The sequence below is a fragment of the Microcaecilia unicolor genome, chromosome 2 (assembly GCF_901765095.1).
Source record: "Microcaecilia unicolor chromosome 2, aMicUni1.1, whole genome shotgun sequence".
In the NCBI taxonomy this organism is placed as follows: domain Eukaryota; kingdom Metazoa; phylum Chordata; class Amphibia; order Gymnophiona; family Siphonopidae; genus Microcaecilia; species Microcaecilia unicolor.
The window spans coordinates 567,793,165-567,812,596 of record NC_044032.1 but is presented as its reverse complement, the minus strand read 5'-3'; the positions used below and the strand labels follow the sequence as shown (position 1 = coordinate 567,812,596).

At 45.9% G+C, this 19,432-nt stretch overlaps 1 protein-coding gene across 1 annotated transcript in view; it reads left to right on the top strand.

Moving 5' to 3' along the window:
* The window catches only part of FRG1 (FSHD region gene 1), a 55,279-nt gene that overhangs the window by 16,756 nt on the left and 19,091 nt on the right, over window positions 1–19,432 (top strand). The window contains exons 4-5 of the mRNA XM_030191473.1: window positions 6,800–6,857; window positions 14,054–14,168. Coding sequence (XP_030047333.1) covers window positions 6,800–6,857; window positions 14,054–14,168 — 173 coding nt within the window. The remainder of the gene's footprint in view (window positions 1–6,799; window positions 6,858–14,053; window positions 14,169–19,432) is intronic.

The following is a 19,432-nucleotide window of genomic DNA, read 5'->3' as shown; positions in this document are numbered from 1 at the left end:
TGCTATCAGGGGAGGGGCACGCTGGGTCGTTCACGCTTCTGTGCACTGGTGGGACTGGTTGGGGCTTCCTCTGGCCGCCGGCTTTTCAGGGTGCCAGTTGGGATTGAGGCGCTGGTGCATTGCTCCTTGTCTTTGCGGAGGCTGGTATGGTTCGTTTTTCCTTTGCTTGGGATTCAGCATTTACCCTTTCTCCTGCAGTGTGCTGCAGGTCCTCTGGTCTTCACCACTGTGGGGGAGGGGTATTTCCCATTTCGCGAGATTCAGGAACTCCTCCCATTTCGCGAGGTTCAGGGACTCCTGCCACCTTGTTCCACTGTACCTTCCCAGGTTCAGTGGGGAGCAGTTTTTCTGGTTCCATATTTTTGGACCTTCTTGTTCACAGCGTCCTTTAGTGGTTTTGAGGGGCAGTTGGTGCCTTCCAGCATGCCACCTTTGTTTCTGTTCTCCCTTGGGGATCATAGTGGTGCATGTGATCAGTTCTTCACAGTACCCTGTGGTCCTGGGTTCCTGCTCCTCTGGCAGCATTTCTTGCTGTTGCACCAGGTGTTTGGCCACTGCTTATAGCCCTTCTTTTGGGCTGGACCCTCAGGATGCTTTGGGGCTTCTGTTTCTGGCTTGCTGTCCTTCTGTTTTCTTTTGAGCCCCTAGTGGCATGCCACCTATTTCTCTCAACGTGCAGTCCTTGGGGATGGTTTCCGTTACCCTGGGACATCTCTTGGGGGGAGGTCGCTTTATGATAGCATGGGTCCATTAGTTTGTTGACTTTGGATCATTTTTATACAGGTGATATTCTTATCCATCTCTGCGTGTTTAGGGCTGCTTTCTCTCTGGCGATAGTCCAGCTCTCCCTCTTAGAATGAGCGGCTCGTATCTTTGTAACATGCAGGTTATATCTGTTTCTATGTCTAGGGAGTTTGATCCTTGCAGTGTGGCTCCTTCCCTGCATAGAGTCCTTGACTTCCTTCTCCAGGGGGAGTGCAGTCCATTTTGGGGGACTGGCCTCTCCTGTGTGTCTGGAGGGCGCTTTCTCCTTCCCTCATGGGGAGCTCCTCTGCCTATGCCACTGGAGTTCTTCCATTTCTCTGGCTGGGGAATGCCTCCTTCTATGCTTCTCAATAGTTGGACTGTTCCTCCTTCCGTGGTTGGGAGGTAGGATCCTGGTTTTTCTCTCTCTTTGGGGATATAGAGCTTCATAGAGGCCGAGGGCTCCTTTTTTTTTCTCGCCCATAGGATGGGTCTCTATTGCTTCCGGGGTTCCTGGTCCCTTTGCTGGGTTGCAAAGCCTCATTCTTTCCTAGATGAGCTGTGGCTCATTATTTGTCTGCGGGCTGAGGACTGGCCTCAGTTCCCTCCTACATTTCTTTCGGGATTTCTCAGTGTTTGCTTCAACAGCTTCCTTGGTTGTTTCGATCTGCAGGCCTCTGCTTTGAGGTTGGCTATTAGTCTTCAGGTTGCTTTGTGTGCAAGGTTTGTACCTGCGTCTTTCTTTGGTTCTGGGTTTCTATTCCCACCCTCATGAGGACATTGCTTTGCTACATCCCATTCATCCTGGACTGGCCTGGTATAGATGAAAAGGAAGGGAAAATTATGTTTCTTGTTCATTTTCTTTCCTTTAGTCTTACCAGAACAGTCCAGGAACCCTCCCTCTGTATTTTTCTTAGGGAGGACTTGTCTGTTTAGTTTCTGGATCGGTTCGTCTTGCTTGGTATTTGGCTTCTCCTGACTCAGTGAAATATCTGTATGTCAGCTGAGTGTAAGCCACGCTCCTGGTAGCATTGCCCACTGAATAATGAGTATTGATATCTTGTCATTGCAGTGTGCTTAGGACTTGAGCACCATTGCTTCGCTATTCGACAGACTGAACATTCCAGGCTGCACAATACCCTTAAGGGCGGTTCACTTGGAACTATTTTCTCTGTCTTCATCCGCTAGTAGATGGATATATCCCATTCATCTTGGACTGGTCTGGTAAGATTAAAGGAAAGAAAATTAACAGGTAAGAAAAATAATTTTCCCATTTCATATGTTGGGGTAGGGAGGAGGAGATATTTAGGAGAAAACTCCTTGCCTAGTTGTAAATGAAAGCTTGCAGTGCCAGGTCCCAGCCTTTGATCTGATGGAGCTGGAAGCAGAAAGAAAGAAACTGCAAAATCAAGGGGGAAAATACCTATTACATTTTTATTAGATTCAGTCCTTTGTTTTTAATACTAGAGGAAATTCATGTTCCTTGTCATCAAGCAAATGAAGCCATTACGTATGGGTTGTGTACATCAGCCAGCAGGGGGAGATAGAGAGCACTCAACCTTTCTCAGTGCCTCATGGCCAGCTAGCTCCACTGCCTCTTCAGTATTCTCTATCTCCCCAAGCAGGGTGGCTGCAGCTTCTTCGAGCTCCATCAAAATCTGCCTGGGGGTGGCTCCTGGCTTTCCAGTTGTTAGCCAGGGTGTTAGAGGCTATAGCAGCTTCACTTTGAAGGCACATAGGTCAGCCCTTTCCCTGCCTTACCCATGCCCCCGTGGATGTGGACATATTAGCTTGCTTTTCCCTGTCCTTTCCCACTCAGTGGATGCAGGCACATTGGTTCACCTTTCCCTGCCTTTCCCACTTATCTGAGCCTCCGGAGTGTTTTTATTTACCTCTTTTGCCTCTGCTTTCCTCACAGCATTTAAATAAATAAATAAATAATTAAAGTCGCGTCACGCTTTAGCGCAGCGATCTTGGAAAAGAGTATTTTTTCTTGAGATTCTTCTGCAGGACCGGAGCTGTGATACTCGGTCCAGTGAGGTAAGAGTGTTTTCTGACTCCTCCGGGGTGGGCCCGCGATCGGGACGTTTTTGGCGCGAACCGCCATTTTTGAATTTTACCGCCGTTTTCGGCGATGGCTGCGGAGACTGTAAAGCGCTGTTCTAAATGTGGCAAGCGCAAATCAGCAGCGGGGCTCTGTAATTCATGCTGTACAGACGGTAGAGCCGGCCCGAGCTTGGCAAGCGGCGATCTTTTGCGCTCTGAGCTGGCAGCGGACGCCATTTTGGATTTTCCACATGGTGCGGCTTCCGTTGCGACGGAGAGCCCTGAATCCGGGGGGGGGGGGGGGGTCCTCTGAGTGAGGCTAATAATAGAGCTGATAGCCCTGGGCAGGATCCGGGCGGACAGGGAGCGGTTTTCTCCCCTGATTTTGTTTTAATGCTGCATAGGGCATACATGCTTAAAAGAGCTCTTCCACAGGGATCTTCGGACCCTCTGCCTGCCCCTCTGGTGGATCCTGGCCTTTTGGAGTTGGCTTTGCCTGTTTCTTATCCTCCTGATAAACACAGAAGGGCTAATTCCCCTTCTGAGTGTGGCGTAGTCCCGATGCGGTTCTGCGCCAAACGGGCGGCGGTAGAGGAGACTCTGCACAGTCTGTGCCAGATAGGGGCTGTGACCCCCCGGTGCCTCCCGCCGAACAAGGTCTAGGCCGCTACTCCATTTACTTTGTGGTGCCACGAAAAGGCGGGTCTTTTTGCCCGATCCTGGACTTAAGAGCTAAACAAGTCCTTAAGAGTGCGGCATTTTCACATGGAAACCCTGCGCTCCGTCATTGCAGCGGTACAGCCAGGAGAGTTTCTCACGTCTCTGGACCTGAAAGAAGCTTACTTGCACATACCAATTTGGCCCCCGCACCAGAAGTTTCTGCGGTTTGCGGTGTTGGGAAAACATTTCCAGTTTCGGGCCTTGCCTTTTGGCCTCGCCACAGCTCCCCGAACCTTCTCCAAGGTAATGGTGGTAGTAGCTGCCTTTCTCAGGCGAGAGGGTATCCGGGTTCACCCGTTCCTAGACGACTGGCTCATCAGAGCAGACTCAGAAAAAGAGAGTCATCTAGCTACAGCCAGAGTGGTTTCAGTCCTTCAATCTCTGGGCTGGGTCATCAATATGGCCAAAAGTTACCTGACCCCCTCGCAATCTCTAGAATATTTGGGGGCCAGGTTCAACACAGCCTCGGGCTATGTGTTTCTTCCCGAACAAAGGCAGTGCAAGCTTCAGAATCAGGTCCGTCTGCTCCTGAGGATTCCCCCCCCCCCCCCCCCCCCCGCGAGCTTGGGACATTGTCCAGCTGTTGGGATCGATGACGGCCACCTTGGAAGTGGTGCCATGGGCGAGAGCGCACCTGAGACCTCTACAGTATTCTCTACTTCAACGATGGTCTCCAGTATCTCAGGATTATCAGTGCAGACTTTCTTGGCTCCCTGCGGCCCGCCTCAGTATGGAGTGGTGGCTCTCGGACAGCATGTTGCGGCGGGGAATGCCGCTGGCGCTCCCCGATTGGTGTCTAGTGGTGACAGATGCCAGCCTGAAGGGCTGGGGCGCACATTGCCAGGGGAAGCATGCCCAGGGTCTGTGGACGCCCGACGAGTCGGAGTGGTATATCAACCGCCTGGAGTTGAAAGCGGTGTTTCTGGCTCTTCTGGCCTTTCAAGTGGCCCTGGAAGGATTGGCTGTCCGAGTGATGTCGGACAACACGACAGCAGTGGCCTACATAAATCGACAAGGCGGCACTCAGTGCAGAGCTCTAGCCGCGCAGGCCAAACAAATTTGCCACTGGGCCGAGCTGCATCTACAGTCCCTTTCAGCAGCTCACATTGCAGGTCAGAGCAACGTGCAAGCCGACTATCTAAGCAGGCATCAGATTGATCCAGCGGAGTGGGAACTAGCAGACGATGTATTCCTGCAGATATGTGCCAAATGGGGCAAGCCAGTGATGGATCTTATGGCGACCAGTTCCAATGCCAAAGTCCCGTGCTTCTTCAGCAGACAGAGGGATCCTCGCACTGCCGGGTTGGATGCCTTGGCTCAACCCTGGCCCCTGGGCTTGCTGTATGTCTTCCCTCCGTGGCCCTTGATAGGGCGAGTGCTCCTGCGGATTCAGCTGCATCCAGGAGAAGTGGTGCTCATCGCCCCAGATTGGCCCAGGAGGCCTTGGTATGCGGACCTCTGACAGATGCTGTTGGAGGCTCCCTTTCCGTTACCTCTGGTTCCGCACCTGTTGTCACAGGGTCCGGTGGCCATGGAGGACGCCTGCCGCTTTGGTCTTATGGCATGGCGATTGAGAGGGTGCAATTGAGAGATAAAGGCTACTCAAATAAGGTAATTTCCACTCTCCTGCAGGCCCGTAAGCGCTCCACTTCCGTGGCTTATGCCAGGATTTGGCACCAGTTTGAAGTCTGGTGTGTTTCAAGAGCGCTTTCTCTGTTGCGGGCTCCTGTCTCGCCGATTCTGGACTTTTTGCAGGATGGTGTACACAAAGGCTTGGTTTATAATTCCCTGCGGGTGCAAGTGGCAGCATTGGCCTCCCTGCGTGGCAAGGTTGAAGGTGTGTCCTTAGCTGCTCATCCAGATGTGGCACGGTTTCTTAGAGGGGTGCTTTGGCTCCGTCCTCACGTGCAGGCACCTTGTCCAGCTTGGAACCTGGGGTTAGTATTGAAGGCCCTTCAGGGGGCTCCCTTTAAACCGCTTCGGCATGCTTCAGAGAAAGATTTGATACTGAAGGCCGTCTTTTTAGTGGCCATTACCTCGGCGAGACGGGTGTCAGAGCTCCAGGCACTGTCCTGTAGAGACCCTTTTCTGCAATTCTCAGAGTCAGGGGTCACGGTTCGGATCGTGCCTTCCTTCATGCCTAAGGTGGTTTCAGCGTTTCACCTAAACCAGCCTGTTTTTCTTCCCTCCTTTGTTGAGGAGGAGTTTCCAGGTTCATTTGGGCAGTTGCACCTTTTGGATGTGCGCAGGACTCTGTTGCAGTATCTGCGAATTACAAATTCTTTGAGGACCTCTGATCATCTTTTTGTGCTGTTTGCAGGCCCTCGCAGAGGGTCTTCAGCGTCTAAAGCCACTATTGCCTGTTGGCTCAAAGAAGCTATCTTTTCAGCATATCTGCTGTCTGGCCGGGCTCCGCCTGAAGCCTTTAAGGCACATTCCACAAGAGCGATTTCCTCTTCCTGGGCGGAAACTGGAGCACTATCTCTTCATGAGATTTGCAGTGCTGCAACATGGGCTTCTAAGCTCTCTTTCGCCCGACATTATAGGCTGGATGCGGCTGCCAGGAGGGATGCGCGTTTTGGAGCACAGGTGCTAGCGCGTGGTGTGGCTTGTTCCCACCCTATTTAGGGATTGCTTTGTTACATCCCATACGTAATGGCTTCATCTGCTTGATGACAAGGAAGGGAAAATTAGGTTCTTACCATGATAATTTTCTTTCCTTTAGTCATAGCAGATGAAGCCATGAGCCCTCCCTGTATGATTGTCTGTATTGCACTGATTCTGATTTTAGGTGCTGTTCTTGTTTCCTGAAGTTATATTCCTTCCTTGGGGAGTCGGAAAACAGTCTTCAGGATTCTTGTTACAGTTATAGGAGGATGAGTTCATTCCCTCCAGTTCATGTTTTGGGAGGATGAGTTTATTCCCTCCAGGAGGATGCAAGTATTCTCTCCGTTTATACAAAGTGGAGGACGAGTTTATTCCCTCCAGGAGGATGAGTTCATTCCCTCCTTTTTTGAGTTCATGCCCTTGTTAAGGTGCCATCGTTCGCTGTGAGGAAAGTTCATGTTATTCCCATTGCAGTTTGCCATACTGATTTGGAAGCTTCAAATACTGAAGAGGCAGTGGAGCTAGCTGGCCATGAGGCACTGAGAAAAGTTGAGTGCTCTCTATCTCTCCCTGCTGGTTGATGGACACAACCCATACGTAATGGCTTCATCTGCTATGACTAAAGGAAAGAAAATTATCATGGTAAGAACCTAATTTTCCCTTACATTGCTCTCATGTTTAGCTGATGAAGGCCCGGCTCTTCCTGAGCAATTTACAGCAATTAAGTTGTCAGATTCTAGGTAAGTAGTATTTACTATATAATTTAAATATAATTTGATTTTGTTTCTTATTTGAAATTTGGACACGCTTGTATGTAGTAAGCGTTCATTAAGAATGAATAGGAATGTTTTTTTGTTGGTCACAAATACTTGTTTGATTATATTCACTTCAAAGAGGAATGAAGTGAAATAACTAATCAAACAAAATCCAAACTTCACTAAATAAGTGTTCAGTAGTCTGATGGTCCAAATGTAATGTTTTCACTGCTGAAAGACATTTAACTTTTTGATTATTTAACTTTCATTATTATTTTTTTAATATAAAAAGGAAAAAGCCTCAGAAATATTCAGGTGTGTAAAAACAATTATTTTACCTGTCTCATTCAGTCATAGGCTTAAAAAAAACCTTTGCAATTTTTAAATTTCTTCTTAAAAAGTCTTTAAACTTAGCTTTCGGTTCTGCCTTGATACCCTGATGTTGGCCACCGTTTTACGGTGCCAAAACGTCTGCTTCAGGGGGTAGAGACCTTATCAAGAAAGCTGCAGAAAAGGCATTAAAAAAATATTATTTTCACCGATCTTTAAATCTGTCTTTCAACATAAATCAATAAACAAACTTATGCCCCTGTTTACTAAGCAGCGCTAAGGACGCACTAGCATTTTTAGCGCATGCTAACCATTAGGACGTACTACCCATGTAGGCGCCTATACTAATCCTATGGGTGCCTACACGGTTAGCGAGCTCTATTTTTATGCACAAGTTAAAATTGCTGACACACCTTAGCAAACATACCCCTTATTGCTTTCAGGTTCAGCTTTGGCATATTGAGCACCTTTTCAAAATAGCAGTTTGTCGTCGGACTGTCAATATAAATACTTAGTTTTCTCCTATCAGAAGTTGATAGTGAATCGATTGACTGTAAGAAAAAGTCCATCAAAAAAGTTGCTTACCCATTGCCTGAGCTGTTTAAAAGGGCTAAATAAAAATAATTCCATTTGATACAGGATTTTAAACCTTTTGGCTGTAAAGAAATCTGTTTAAAAATCCAGCGGCGATCTCCCCTTCTAATGTTCTCTGTCACTCGATCAATGGCAAAACAACGGAGATCTTTGAAAGCATTATATTCCAGACAGTGTTCCACTATCTGCGCTTCTCTCAGCTCCCTATGGAGAGCAATCTGGTATTCAATTAAACGTGGTTTTAATTTTCTGGATGTCTGGCCAAATATAAACTACAAAATCGGAATTACATGTGATCAAATATTTCAGTATATATTCCCTACCATTCCCCGGATTCACAGACTTAGTAATAATCAAAGCTACTTCAAATACAGAACAGTTTTGGCAAGCATTGTGTCCTCCCTGTTGATTATCAGTGTTCCGAGGAAGACTAGATAAAGACGTGGGAGACAACATGTCTTTAATATTCTTTCCTCGTTTGAATGCCATTTGAATTCTCTTATCTGTGAAACCGGGGATGATGGCTATTACTCTGCAATGTTTTGTTTTGTTTTTTTAAGATCTTAGCTACTTGTCTACTGCCACCTCCAAACTGTAAAACATAGTTTATAGCCTCTTCATCAGCTTTTTCATATTTACGCTGCTGATTGCATAAGAGATCATGATCATTGTACAGAGCTTATTTATAGGCAGCTTTCACTGTTCATTTAGGATACCCCCATCCAATAATTTCTTCTGTAAAATCTTAGGGCCCTGTTTACTAAGCTGCGCTGTAGGCGCGCTTTTTAGCATGCGCTAAAAATAGCACACGCTAATGATAGAGACACCTGTTATATTTCTATGAGTGTCTCTTATCGTTAGTGCACGCTAAAAAGTTTGTGCGCCTACTGTGCAGCTTAGTAAATGGGGCCCTTAGACTGTTTATAATCTTCCTTCGAAGAACATAAGCGTCTATTGCGAAAGAACTGAGATACAGGTAAACTGTTCTTTAAAGCTTCAAGATGACAACTTTTATAATGTTGAAATGTATTTTGATCTGTAGCTTTTCTGAAGACAGTAGTGACAAAATTATGATCAATCCTATGCACCCAACATATCAAGGAAAGAGATGTTGTCTTTGTGATTGGTCATAACAAATTTAATAGCAGGATGACAATCATTTAAATGAAAAATTCATTCAGTTGGGCCAAAGTGCCTATCCAGATCAGAAATATATCATCAATAAATCTGACCCAGATTTTCATTCGACTATAAATTCTATGCTTAATACAAAATTCTCTTCAAATTTTGACATGAATAAATTAGCCACAGAGGGTGCCATTGTTGCCCCCTGGCCACCCCTGAGACTTACTGAAAAAAATGTCCATCAAAAAGAAGAAACAATTTTCTCATCGCAAAATTAATAAAAAAATTTATCAAGAACTAAGTAGGTACCCTTTCAGCGACATAATCGAAAGAGAAGGACGCCCATTTTCTGACACAAATCGGGAGATGGGTGTCCTCTCAGGGTTGCCCAAATCGGCATAATCGAAAGCCGATTTTGGGCGTCCTCAACTGCTTTCCGTCGCGGGGACGACCAAAGTTCACGGGGGCGTGTCTGCAGTGTACCAAAGGCGGGACAGGGGCGTGGTTAAGAGATGGGCATCCTCGGCCGATAATGGAAAAGAAAAAAAAGGGTGTCCCTGACAAGCATTTGGCCAACTTTACTTGGTCCAATTTTTTTCACAACCAAGCCTCGAAAAGGTGCCCAAACTGACCAGATGACCACCGGAGGGAATGGGGGATGACCTCCCCTTACTCCCCCAGTGGTCACCAAACCCCTCCCACCCCCCAAAAAAAAATTTAAAAAAATTTTTTTTTCCAGCCTCAAATGTCATACCCAGCTCCATCACAGCAGTATGCAGGGCCCTGGAGCTGTTTTTAGTGGGTGCAGTGCACTTCAGGCAGGCGGACCCAGGCCCACCCCCTCCTACCTGTTACACTTGTGAGCCCTCCAATACCCACCCGAAACCCACTGTACCCACATGTAGGTGCCCCCCCCTCTTCACCTCTTAGGGCTATGTTAGTTGTGTACAGTTGTGGCGAGTGGGTTTTGGGGTGATTGGGGGGGCTCAGCACCAAAGGTAAGGAGCTATGCACCTGGGAGCAATTTGTGAAGTCCACTGCAGTGCCCCCTAGGGTGCCCGGTTGGTGTCCTGGCATGTGAAGGGGACCAGTGCACTGCGAATGCTGGCTTCTCCCAGGACCAAAGGGCTTGCATTTGGTCGTTTTTGAGATGGGCATCCTCGGGTTCCATTATTGGCGTAACCTGAGGTCGTCCATCTCTAAGGTCGACCATCTCTTAGGTCAACCTAAATGCTGAGATTTGGGTGTCCCCGACCGTATTATTGAAACAAAAGATGGACGCCCATCTTGTTTCGCTAATACGGGATGTCCCGCCCCTTGGCGGGGACATCCTCAGAGATGGGTGTCCCCGTTCGAAAATGCTCCTCTTTGTGGACTTGCTCTCTGCTCTAAAAGAAAGCTTCCAAAACTGCTAAGGCTTCTGCTTCTGTTATAGTGGTATACAATGATGTCACATTTGCATTACTGGAAAGACTTCTTCATCGTCTCTCAGTGGTACTTGTTCCAAAAGATTCATAAAATGAGTGGAATCTCATTTATAAGAGAAAGATCAAATAACGTTACAGAGAAAGCAGCGCTGGATTTCTAAACTGAGTTCTTTACAGCCAAAAGATTTAAATTCCAACATCGAATGGAATTATTTTATCAAGCCCTTTTAAACAGCTTGGACAATGGGTAAGCAACACTGAAAATTTGTATTTCTTTTCTTTAAATTTTATTGTATAAACCACTTTGATCTGCCCATCAGTAAAAGCGATATAGAAGGTTAGTAAAGTGTCAGAAAAAAAGATAAGCCTCCTCTTCCCAATCATTTCCCTCCCACGCCAGTTAGCAGGAGAAAGTATATTTACTTTGAGGGGCATAATCGAACGGGGCGCCCAAGTTTTCCTGATGACGTCCTCGCAGGACGTCCCCACGAAGGGGCTGGGAAACCTGTATTATCGAATCAAGATGGGCGGCCATCTTTCGTTTCGATAATACGGTTGGGGATGCCCAAATCTCAACATTTAGGTCGACCTTAGAGATGGTCTTCCCCGATTTTCGGCGATAATGGAAACTGAGGACGCCCATCTCAGAGATGACCAAATCCAAGCCATTTGGTCGTGAGAGGAGCCAGCATTCATAGTGCACTGGTCCCCCTCACATGCCAGGACACCAACTGGGCACCCTAGGGGGCACTGCAGTGGACTTCAGAAAAAGCTCCCAGGTGCATAGCTCCCTTACCTTGTGTGCTGAGCCCCCCCAACCCCCCCTAAAGCCCACTCCCCACAACTGTACACCACTACCATAGCACTTAGGGATGAAGGGGGGGGCACCTACATGTGGGCACCATATGTTTCGGGTGGGTTTTGGAGGGCTCACATTTACCACCACAAGTGTAACAGGTAGAGGGGGGGGATGGGCCTGGGTCTGCCTGCCTGAAGTGCACTGCAGTACCCACTAAAACTGCTCCAGGGACCTGCATACTGCTATCATGAAGCTGGGTATGATATTTGAGGCTGGCATAGAGGCTGGAAAAATATTTTTAAAGTTGTTTTTTTTAGGGTGGGAGGAGGTTAGTGACCACTGGGGGAGTAAGGGAAGTCATCCCTGATTCCCTCCGGTGGTCATCTGGTCAGTTCGGGCACCTTTTTGAGGCTTGGTCATAACAAAAAATGGACCAAGTAAAGTCGGCCAAGTGCTCATCAGGGACGTCCTTCTTTTTTCCATTATCGGTCGAGGACACCCATGTGTTAGGCATGCCCCAGTCCCGCCTTCGCTATGCTTCCGACACGCCCCGTGAACTTTGGTCATTCCCGCGACGGAAAGCAGTTAAGGACGCCCAAAATCGGCTTTTGATTATGCCAATTTGGGAGACCCTGGGAGAAGGTCGCCCATCTTCCGATTTGTGTCGAAAAATGGGCACCCTTCTCTTTTGAAAATAAGCCTGTTTGTTTCTGCTCAGATGATTAGTAAGCATACCTCTTTCTGCCAAGAAGGGTGGGAGGGAGGGTTTAACTTATTTATGTATGGTTGACACTGATGGTGTCAAAGGGTTAGGGTTTCCAGATCGGAGGCAAAATCTTTTTGCACTACTTCAGCAGCTAGAATGAAATTTTGCAGGGTAAATTACCTGAGCAGAATTTTGCTACAGCACAGTAACTTTCACAAAAAGAAGGGAGTGAGTGGGTGATCTAATTACCCCCCTGTTTTCCTACTTTATATGTGTGGTTACGATGTCTCTGTTAGCAGCATCCGTGCTGTTCATACATCTGACCAAGAAGGCAGTATTTTGCATCATACACTACTAGACCCCTGACGCAGGCCTTCACAGCTGAAACACATCACGTGTCGGGTCATTTGTGCAGATTCAAATAAAGACTTTGTTCAGGAAGACACTCATTGTGAGAGGACTTTTATTGGATCCACTGTGTGTTCGCCTGTGTTTGGTTCTTTTTGGCATAACTCTGATGTTTTGAGTGTGAGTTTTCACTTGTACAAATGGTTTAGGGGTCCTTTTACTAAGGTGTGCTGAAAAATGGCCTGCGGTAATGTAGGCACGGGTTTTGGGCGTGCGCATATCCATTTTTCAGTGAGCCTGTAAAAAATGTCTTTTATTTATTTTTGCTGAAAATGGACGTACACCAAAATAAAAATTGTAGCGCATCCATTTTGGGTCTGAGACCTTACCGCCAGCCATTGACTTAACGGTAAGGTCTCTCGCATTAACCATGCGGTAGTCGCCTATGCGCCTCAAATCGGAGTTACTGCCAGATTTTCACCTTACGCCAGAAAATAAAAAATATTTTCTGGCATGTGTAGTGGACATTCGTAAAAAATGAAATTACCGTACGGGCCACGTGGTAGCTGAGCAGTAACTCCAAATTGGCGCACGTTGGGCACGCATAGAGGCATATTTTCAAAGCACTTTGGGAGGCTAAGTTCCATAGGTTTCTATGGAACTTTGGGAGGCTAAGTGCTTTGAAAATGAGCTTGATAGGCACCTACGCAACTTAGTAAAAGGGCCCCTTAGTGAATTACATATTTATAAATATCTGAATTATGTAATGAATCATCCCCTGAATAATGTTTATATAAAAATTAAATGTGATGCCTTTTTTAAAAATATATTTTAGTATTTCCTAATTCTTAGACTTGATTTTAGAGGAGTTCATTTTTCATAGGTGAATGTTTCCTTTGATAATGTGGTATCGCACTTTGGAGCTACTTCTCTCTACTGCCATATCTCACAGTAAGCGGAGGGGCAGAAAGCTTACAGCATTGAGCATTTTCTTTTTTGAAAAGCAATACATATTTTGTTTCAATGCACAGTTAACTTTTATCCCTTTCTGCCATTTCAGTATCAGTGCCGATAAGATGTATGATACAGTAGCATGCTGCAAAACCAATCATTAGTGCTCGGCACCAGAGCTAGCCCTGGTCTCTCTCTCTCATTGCATATATGTGCCTGTAATACTCAAACCAACTACAAGTATACAATGTTTTGTACATTTTGGGGATCTTGCCAGGTATTTGTGACCTGGATTGGCCACTGTTGGAAACAGGATGCTGGGCTCGATGGACCTTTGGTCTTTCCTAGTATGGCAATACTTATGTGCTTATGGCCGTCTTCAAATCTAAGCTAAAAGCCCACCTTTTTGATGCTGCTTTTAACTCCTAACCCTTGTTCACTTTGTTCAGAACCCTTATTTTGTCATCCTCACTTTAATATTCCCTTATCTCTTGTTTGTTCTGTCTGTCTGTCCTAATTAGATTGTAAGCTCTGTCGAGCAGGGACTGTCTCTTCATGTTCAAGTTTACAGCGCTGCGTACGTCTAGTAGCGCTTTAGAAATTATAAGTAGTAGTAGTACTTATAAGTACCAGCATGCAGTGCATGTGAGACCAGCAGTTGCTCAGCTTCTTGTTATAGACATAGAGCTATATGGGAACCCCACTGATGACCCTTTTTTGTCTTCTGCACTGGTTTTCATACAGTGAAAAAGCCTAAGGGTGGCATGGGAATAGACTGCATCTTCCTTTCTGAGAGAACGTGGGGTTTAATGGTGCAGTAACTTTGAAATGTAATGGGTACAAGAGTGCTGAGTTCTTTTTGAATCCATTTAATGCTTTGGGGGTTTTTTTTCCTCCTAAGAATTGCACTGAAGTCTGGCTATGGAAAGTATCTTGGAATTAACTCCGATGGTCTGGTCATAGGACGTTCGGATGCCATAGGATCCAGAGAACAGTGGGAACCTGTTTTTCAGGAGGTAAGGAGCAGAACAATTTGGGTTTGGCTTTGATTTAATTACTTGCCTCTTCAAATCCAAAGGCCACTTGTAATTGGTACAGTAGGTATTCTACTGCCCAAAGGAGGCTTAAAGGTTTGTTCTTGAGGCAATGGAGGGTGAAGCAGGATTTGAACTCAGGCTTCCACAGTTCTTTCTCTATTCTCTAGTGCATATCTTACAAGGGGATTTTTACTTTTTCCCTGTAGGGCCTTCTCACCCAGTTCGGCAAATTTATGCACCTACTAGTACTGTTTTTTTGCACAATAGTGACATCGTGTGGATATAGCCCCTCAAAGCTCCCTCTTTTGCTGCTTTGTGCTTGGCTGCTCAGAGGAGTTTTTGCCTAGTTCTTCCCCACTACCCTTTCTGCTGTATTGTTTCTCAGTATTTATTTCCTGAAATGTTGTTTTTGTTTGTGTCCCCTGTAAAAATTATTTTATACAAAATATTAAAATGCTTAAAGTAGCACACCAGGAACTTTTGGTTTAGACCGGTCTGCCTCAGTGCTGCTGCTGATCAGTTTTCTGTAAGAGACTTTTGAATTTGCATACACTGCATTGCAGAGTTCACAGCCCTGCTTCTGTACCAGGAACTGTCAACACCAACTGTTGAAAAGCACAAACGGGTCTTGTTTTCAGGATATCGGTGGAGAATGTTTTTCAGTTATATTTGCATATGTTTTGGTCCAAGAACTCAGGCAATGTAAATGTTCGGTTGTTCTGAAAAGTAGACCTATTTGAAGCCCTTGCAAGCCAGAATTTGACCTGTTCCATTTGAAATCAGGATGGTTGTGACAAAGCCAAGGATAGCATAAAATATCCTTCTAGAAACTTTCAGTCAGCACTCAATATCCCAGTGTTCACCAACAGAAGAGCAAAATATATCCTAAGAATATAATTTTTATTTATTTATTTTTGTTGCATTTGTACCCCACATTTTCCCACCTATTTGCAGGCTCAGTGTGGCTTACATAGTACCGTCAAAGGCGTTTGCCCAGTCGGTGGATAACAAATACAAAGTTGTAAAGTGATCGTATGAGGTATAAGTGAAGGGTCGGAATGGATGAAGATTGCGTGACGTCCTGTTCGATCATAGTCATGCTGTGTTGGTAGGTGAAGAGGGTTATGTGGGGTCGTTGGGGTAGGCCTTTTTGAAGAGGTAGGTTTTTAGTGATTTCCTGAAGTTCAAGTGGTCGTGGATTGTTTTCACAGCTTTTGGGAGCCCATTCCATAGTTGTGCACTTATGTAGGAGAAGCTGGCTGCGTAAGTTGTTTTGTATTTCAGTCCTTTGCAATTTGGGTAGTGTAGGTTTAGGTAGGATCTTGACGATCTGACTTTGTTTCTTATTGGTAAGTCTATAAGGTCTGTCATGTATCCTGGGACTACGCCGTACATGATTTTGTGGACTAAGGTGCAGATTTTGAAGATGATCTGTTCTTTGATTGGGAGCCAATGCAACTTTTCTCGGAGGGGTTTGGCACTTTCTAAGTGTGTTTTGCTGAATATCAGCCTGGCTGCTGTACTTTGGGCAGTCTGGAGTTTTTTTATGAGTTGTTCTTTGCAGCCCGCCTAGATTCTGTTGCAATAATCTGCATGACTTAGGACCATTGATTGTATTAGGTATCGAAAAGTTGCTCTTGGGAAGAAAGGTTTTAATCGTTTGAGCTTCCACATTGAATAGAACATTTTCTTTGTTACAGAGTTTACGTGGCTCTCAAGGGTAAGGTTGCGATCGAGTGTGACACTGAGTATTTTCAAACTGTCTGAGGTAGGGAGGGTATGTCCTGGAGTATTTATGGTTGTGGGTTTGTATTTGTTATATAGAGAGGAGAGGATGAGGCAATGTGTTTTTTTGGTGTTCAGTTTTAGTTGGAATGAGTTTGCCCAGGAGTCCATGATGTTCAGACTATCGTTGATTTTGTTGGTTATTTCTGTCAGATCATGTCTGAAGGGGATGTATATTGTAACATCATCTGTGTAAATGAACGGGTTAAGGCCTCGGTTGGATAAGGATTGTGCCAGTGGAATCATCATCATGTTGAAGAGTATTGGTGATAATGGTGATCCTTGAGGTATCCCACAGACTGCTTTCCACGGTGGTGATATGTTTGACCTTGATTTTACTTGATAAGTTGTGGTGGTTAAAAAGCCTTTGATCCAGTTAAGTATGTTTCCTTCAATCCCGAAGTGGCCTAGTATTCTTAATAGTATGTTGTGGTTTATCATGTCGAATGCGTTTGACATGTCGAACTGGAGGAGGAGTATGCTTTTGCCTGTGGCAATCTCCTGCTTGAATTTGGCCAGGAGGGTGACTAGGACCGTTTCGGTGCTATGGTGGGATCGGAATCCTGATTGTGAATTATGTAGTATTGAGAACTTCTCTAGGTATTCTGTAAGTTGTTTAGTCACGAAGCTCTCCATCATTTTTACTACTAATGGGATAGACGCAACTGGGCGGTAATTGGTGATATCGTTTGTGCTTTTCTTGGCGTCTTTTGGTATTGGGGTGAGTAGGATGTTGCCATGTTCCTCAGGGAAGATACCTTGTTGTAACATGAAGTTTAGATGGGATGTAAGGTCTACTATGAAGCGGTCTGGGGCAGACTTAAGTAGATGACTGGGACATGTATCCAGTTTGCAGTGGGTCTTGGCGAACCTGTGAGTCGGTTGTGTAACTGATTCGGTGCTGAGGAGATTAAATGTTGTCCAAATGCGGTCAGCTGGGTATCCTTCAGAGGATGGGTCCAAATCGTTGAAGAAGATGTCGATGTCGATATTGTGATGAGGAAATGTGCTGCATAGTTTTATTATTTTTTCGTTAAAGTAGTTAGCAAGTTTGTCTGCGGGTGGGATGTCTGTGTTGGTTGTGGTGATAGGGGTGGTGTCTAGTAACTTATTTACGAGTTGGAATAGTTCTTCATATCTTTGTAGTCCGGTCCTAATTTGGTTTTGTAGTAGGACCTTTTGGTTTGTTTTATTGCGTATTTATATTTTCTATGTATTTGTTTCCATGTGTTGAGTGTGTGTTCATCTTTTGTCTTTCTCCACACTCGTTCAAGTTTTCTAGATTGTGTTTTGAGTTTTTTCAGTTCGTCATTGAACCAAGGTATAGTGTTTTGTCTTTTTGATATTTTTGTTTTTAAGGGTGCTATTTTGTTTAGTACGCTGTTGCATCTGCCATCCCAGTGATTGAGATAAAGTATGGAATCAGTGCATGTTGTCCATTCGTTGTCGTAATGCAATAGCAGTTAGGTGGTAAAGTCCCACTATTCTAATCAGAAAACAGATACTTATTATTATGTACGTTGAATTTTGATTACATATGCAATGTTCTAGTAGTTAGGGATAAGCAAAGCTAAAAATATAAGTTAAACTTTGTTCCTTTTTCTGTTCTATTTGCAAAAGAGATGTTCACAACTTTTAGAAAGTTTCCAAAAATCTGAGCCACGTAAGGACACTTACAGAAATGCTTAGTTCACTTTAGGGCTCATTTTATTTATTTATCTTAATTTATACCCGCTTAAACCTGAGCGGGTCACAATTAAAAAACGTAAAATTATGTATCATACCTGATCATTTTCTTTCCATTAATCATAGCTGATCAATCCATAGACTGGTGGGTTGTGTCCATCTACCAGCAGGTGGAGATAGAGAGCAATCCTTTTGCCTCCCTATATGTGGTCATGTGCTGCCGGAAACTCCTCAGTATGTCGATATCAAAGCTCCATCCGCAGGACTCAGCACTTAGAGAATTACACCCACAAAGGGACACTCTGCCCAGCTCACCACCGCCGAAACGGGGGAGGGGAATTAACCCAGCTCATCCCCACACAAGTGGGGGAGGGGAATCCGTCCAGCTCATCCCCGCAGAGCGGGGGAGGGACACCACCCCGCCGATGCGGGGGGATCTGGCTTATCCTGCAACCACGGGAGGAGCTGACTGACCCTAACACCGCCGAAGCGGGAGGGGTACAAAGCTGCCCTACAGCCGCACGAAGCGGGAGGGAGCGCCGGCAGAATTTAGGTCTCAATCCAGCCCCGTAAAACGGAGGGGAGAGGAATGCAGCAGCTCACTGTAACACAAAATCGTCTCAACTCCTGAAGAATCCAATTGAAAAAACTTGAACACGAAGTCCTCCTGAACAGGAACTGAAGACTAAACTTGAACCTGAAATGCAACCAGAATAAAAACAGTACAGATATCTGGGAGGGGCTATGGATTGATCAGCTATGATTAATGGAAAGAAAATTATCAGGTATGATACATAATTTTACCTTCCATATCATCATGCTGATCAATCCATAGACTGGTGGGATGTACCGAACCAGTACTCACCCAGGGCGGGACATAGAAATCCCTGACCGCAACACAGAAGCTCCAAACCGGGCCTCCGCCCGAGCAGCCACAGTCAAGCGGTAATGCCTGGAGAAGGTATGAGCTGATGCCCAAGTTGCCGCCTTGCATATCTCTTCCAAGGAGACGGACCCGGCCTCCGCCATCGAGGCCGCCTGAGCTCTAGTGGAGTGAGCCTTCAGCCGGATAGGCGGCACCTTCCCTGCGGCCACATAAGCCGCTGCAATGGCTTCCTTGACCCATCTTGCCACTGTAGGCTTAGCAGCCTGCAGACCCTTACGAGGACCTGCAAACAGGACAAACAGATGATCCGACTTCCGGAAATCATTGGTCACTTCCAAGTATCTGATATCTAGATATTTGAGAGCAGAGGACTCCTCTGCGTAGTCCTCCCTACGAAAGGATGGGAGACAGAGCTGCTGATTCACGTGGAAGCGAGAAACAATCTTGGGCAGGAAGGAAGGCACTGTGCGAATAGACTCTCCTGCCTCAGTGAACTGCAGAAAGGGCTCTCGACATGATAGCGCCTGGAGCTCGGAAACTCTTCTGGCTGAAGTGATAGCCACCAAAAAGACTGCTTTCAACGTCAGGTCTTTCAGAGATGCCCTCGACAAGGGTTCAAAAGGCGGTTTCTGCAAGGCTCTTAGCACCAGATTGAGATTCCACGCAGGTACCACTGAGTGCCGAGGAGGGCGCAGGTGAATAACTCCCTTGAGAAAGCGCACCACATCTGGCTGCGAAGCCAGGGAAGCACCCTTCAGGCGGCCCCTGAAGCAAGCCAGAGCCGCTACCTGGACTTTAAGGGAACTGAGCGACAGGCCTTTCTCCAGACCTTCTTGCAGGAACGCCAACACTGAAGAAATTGGAGCAGTGAAGGGAGAATGGGAGC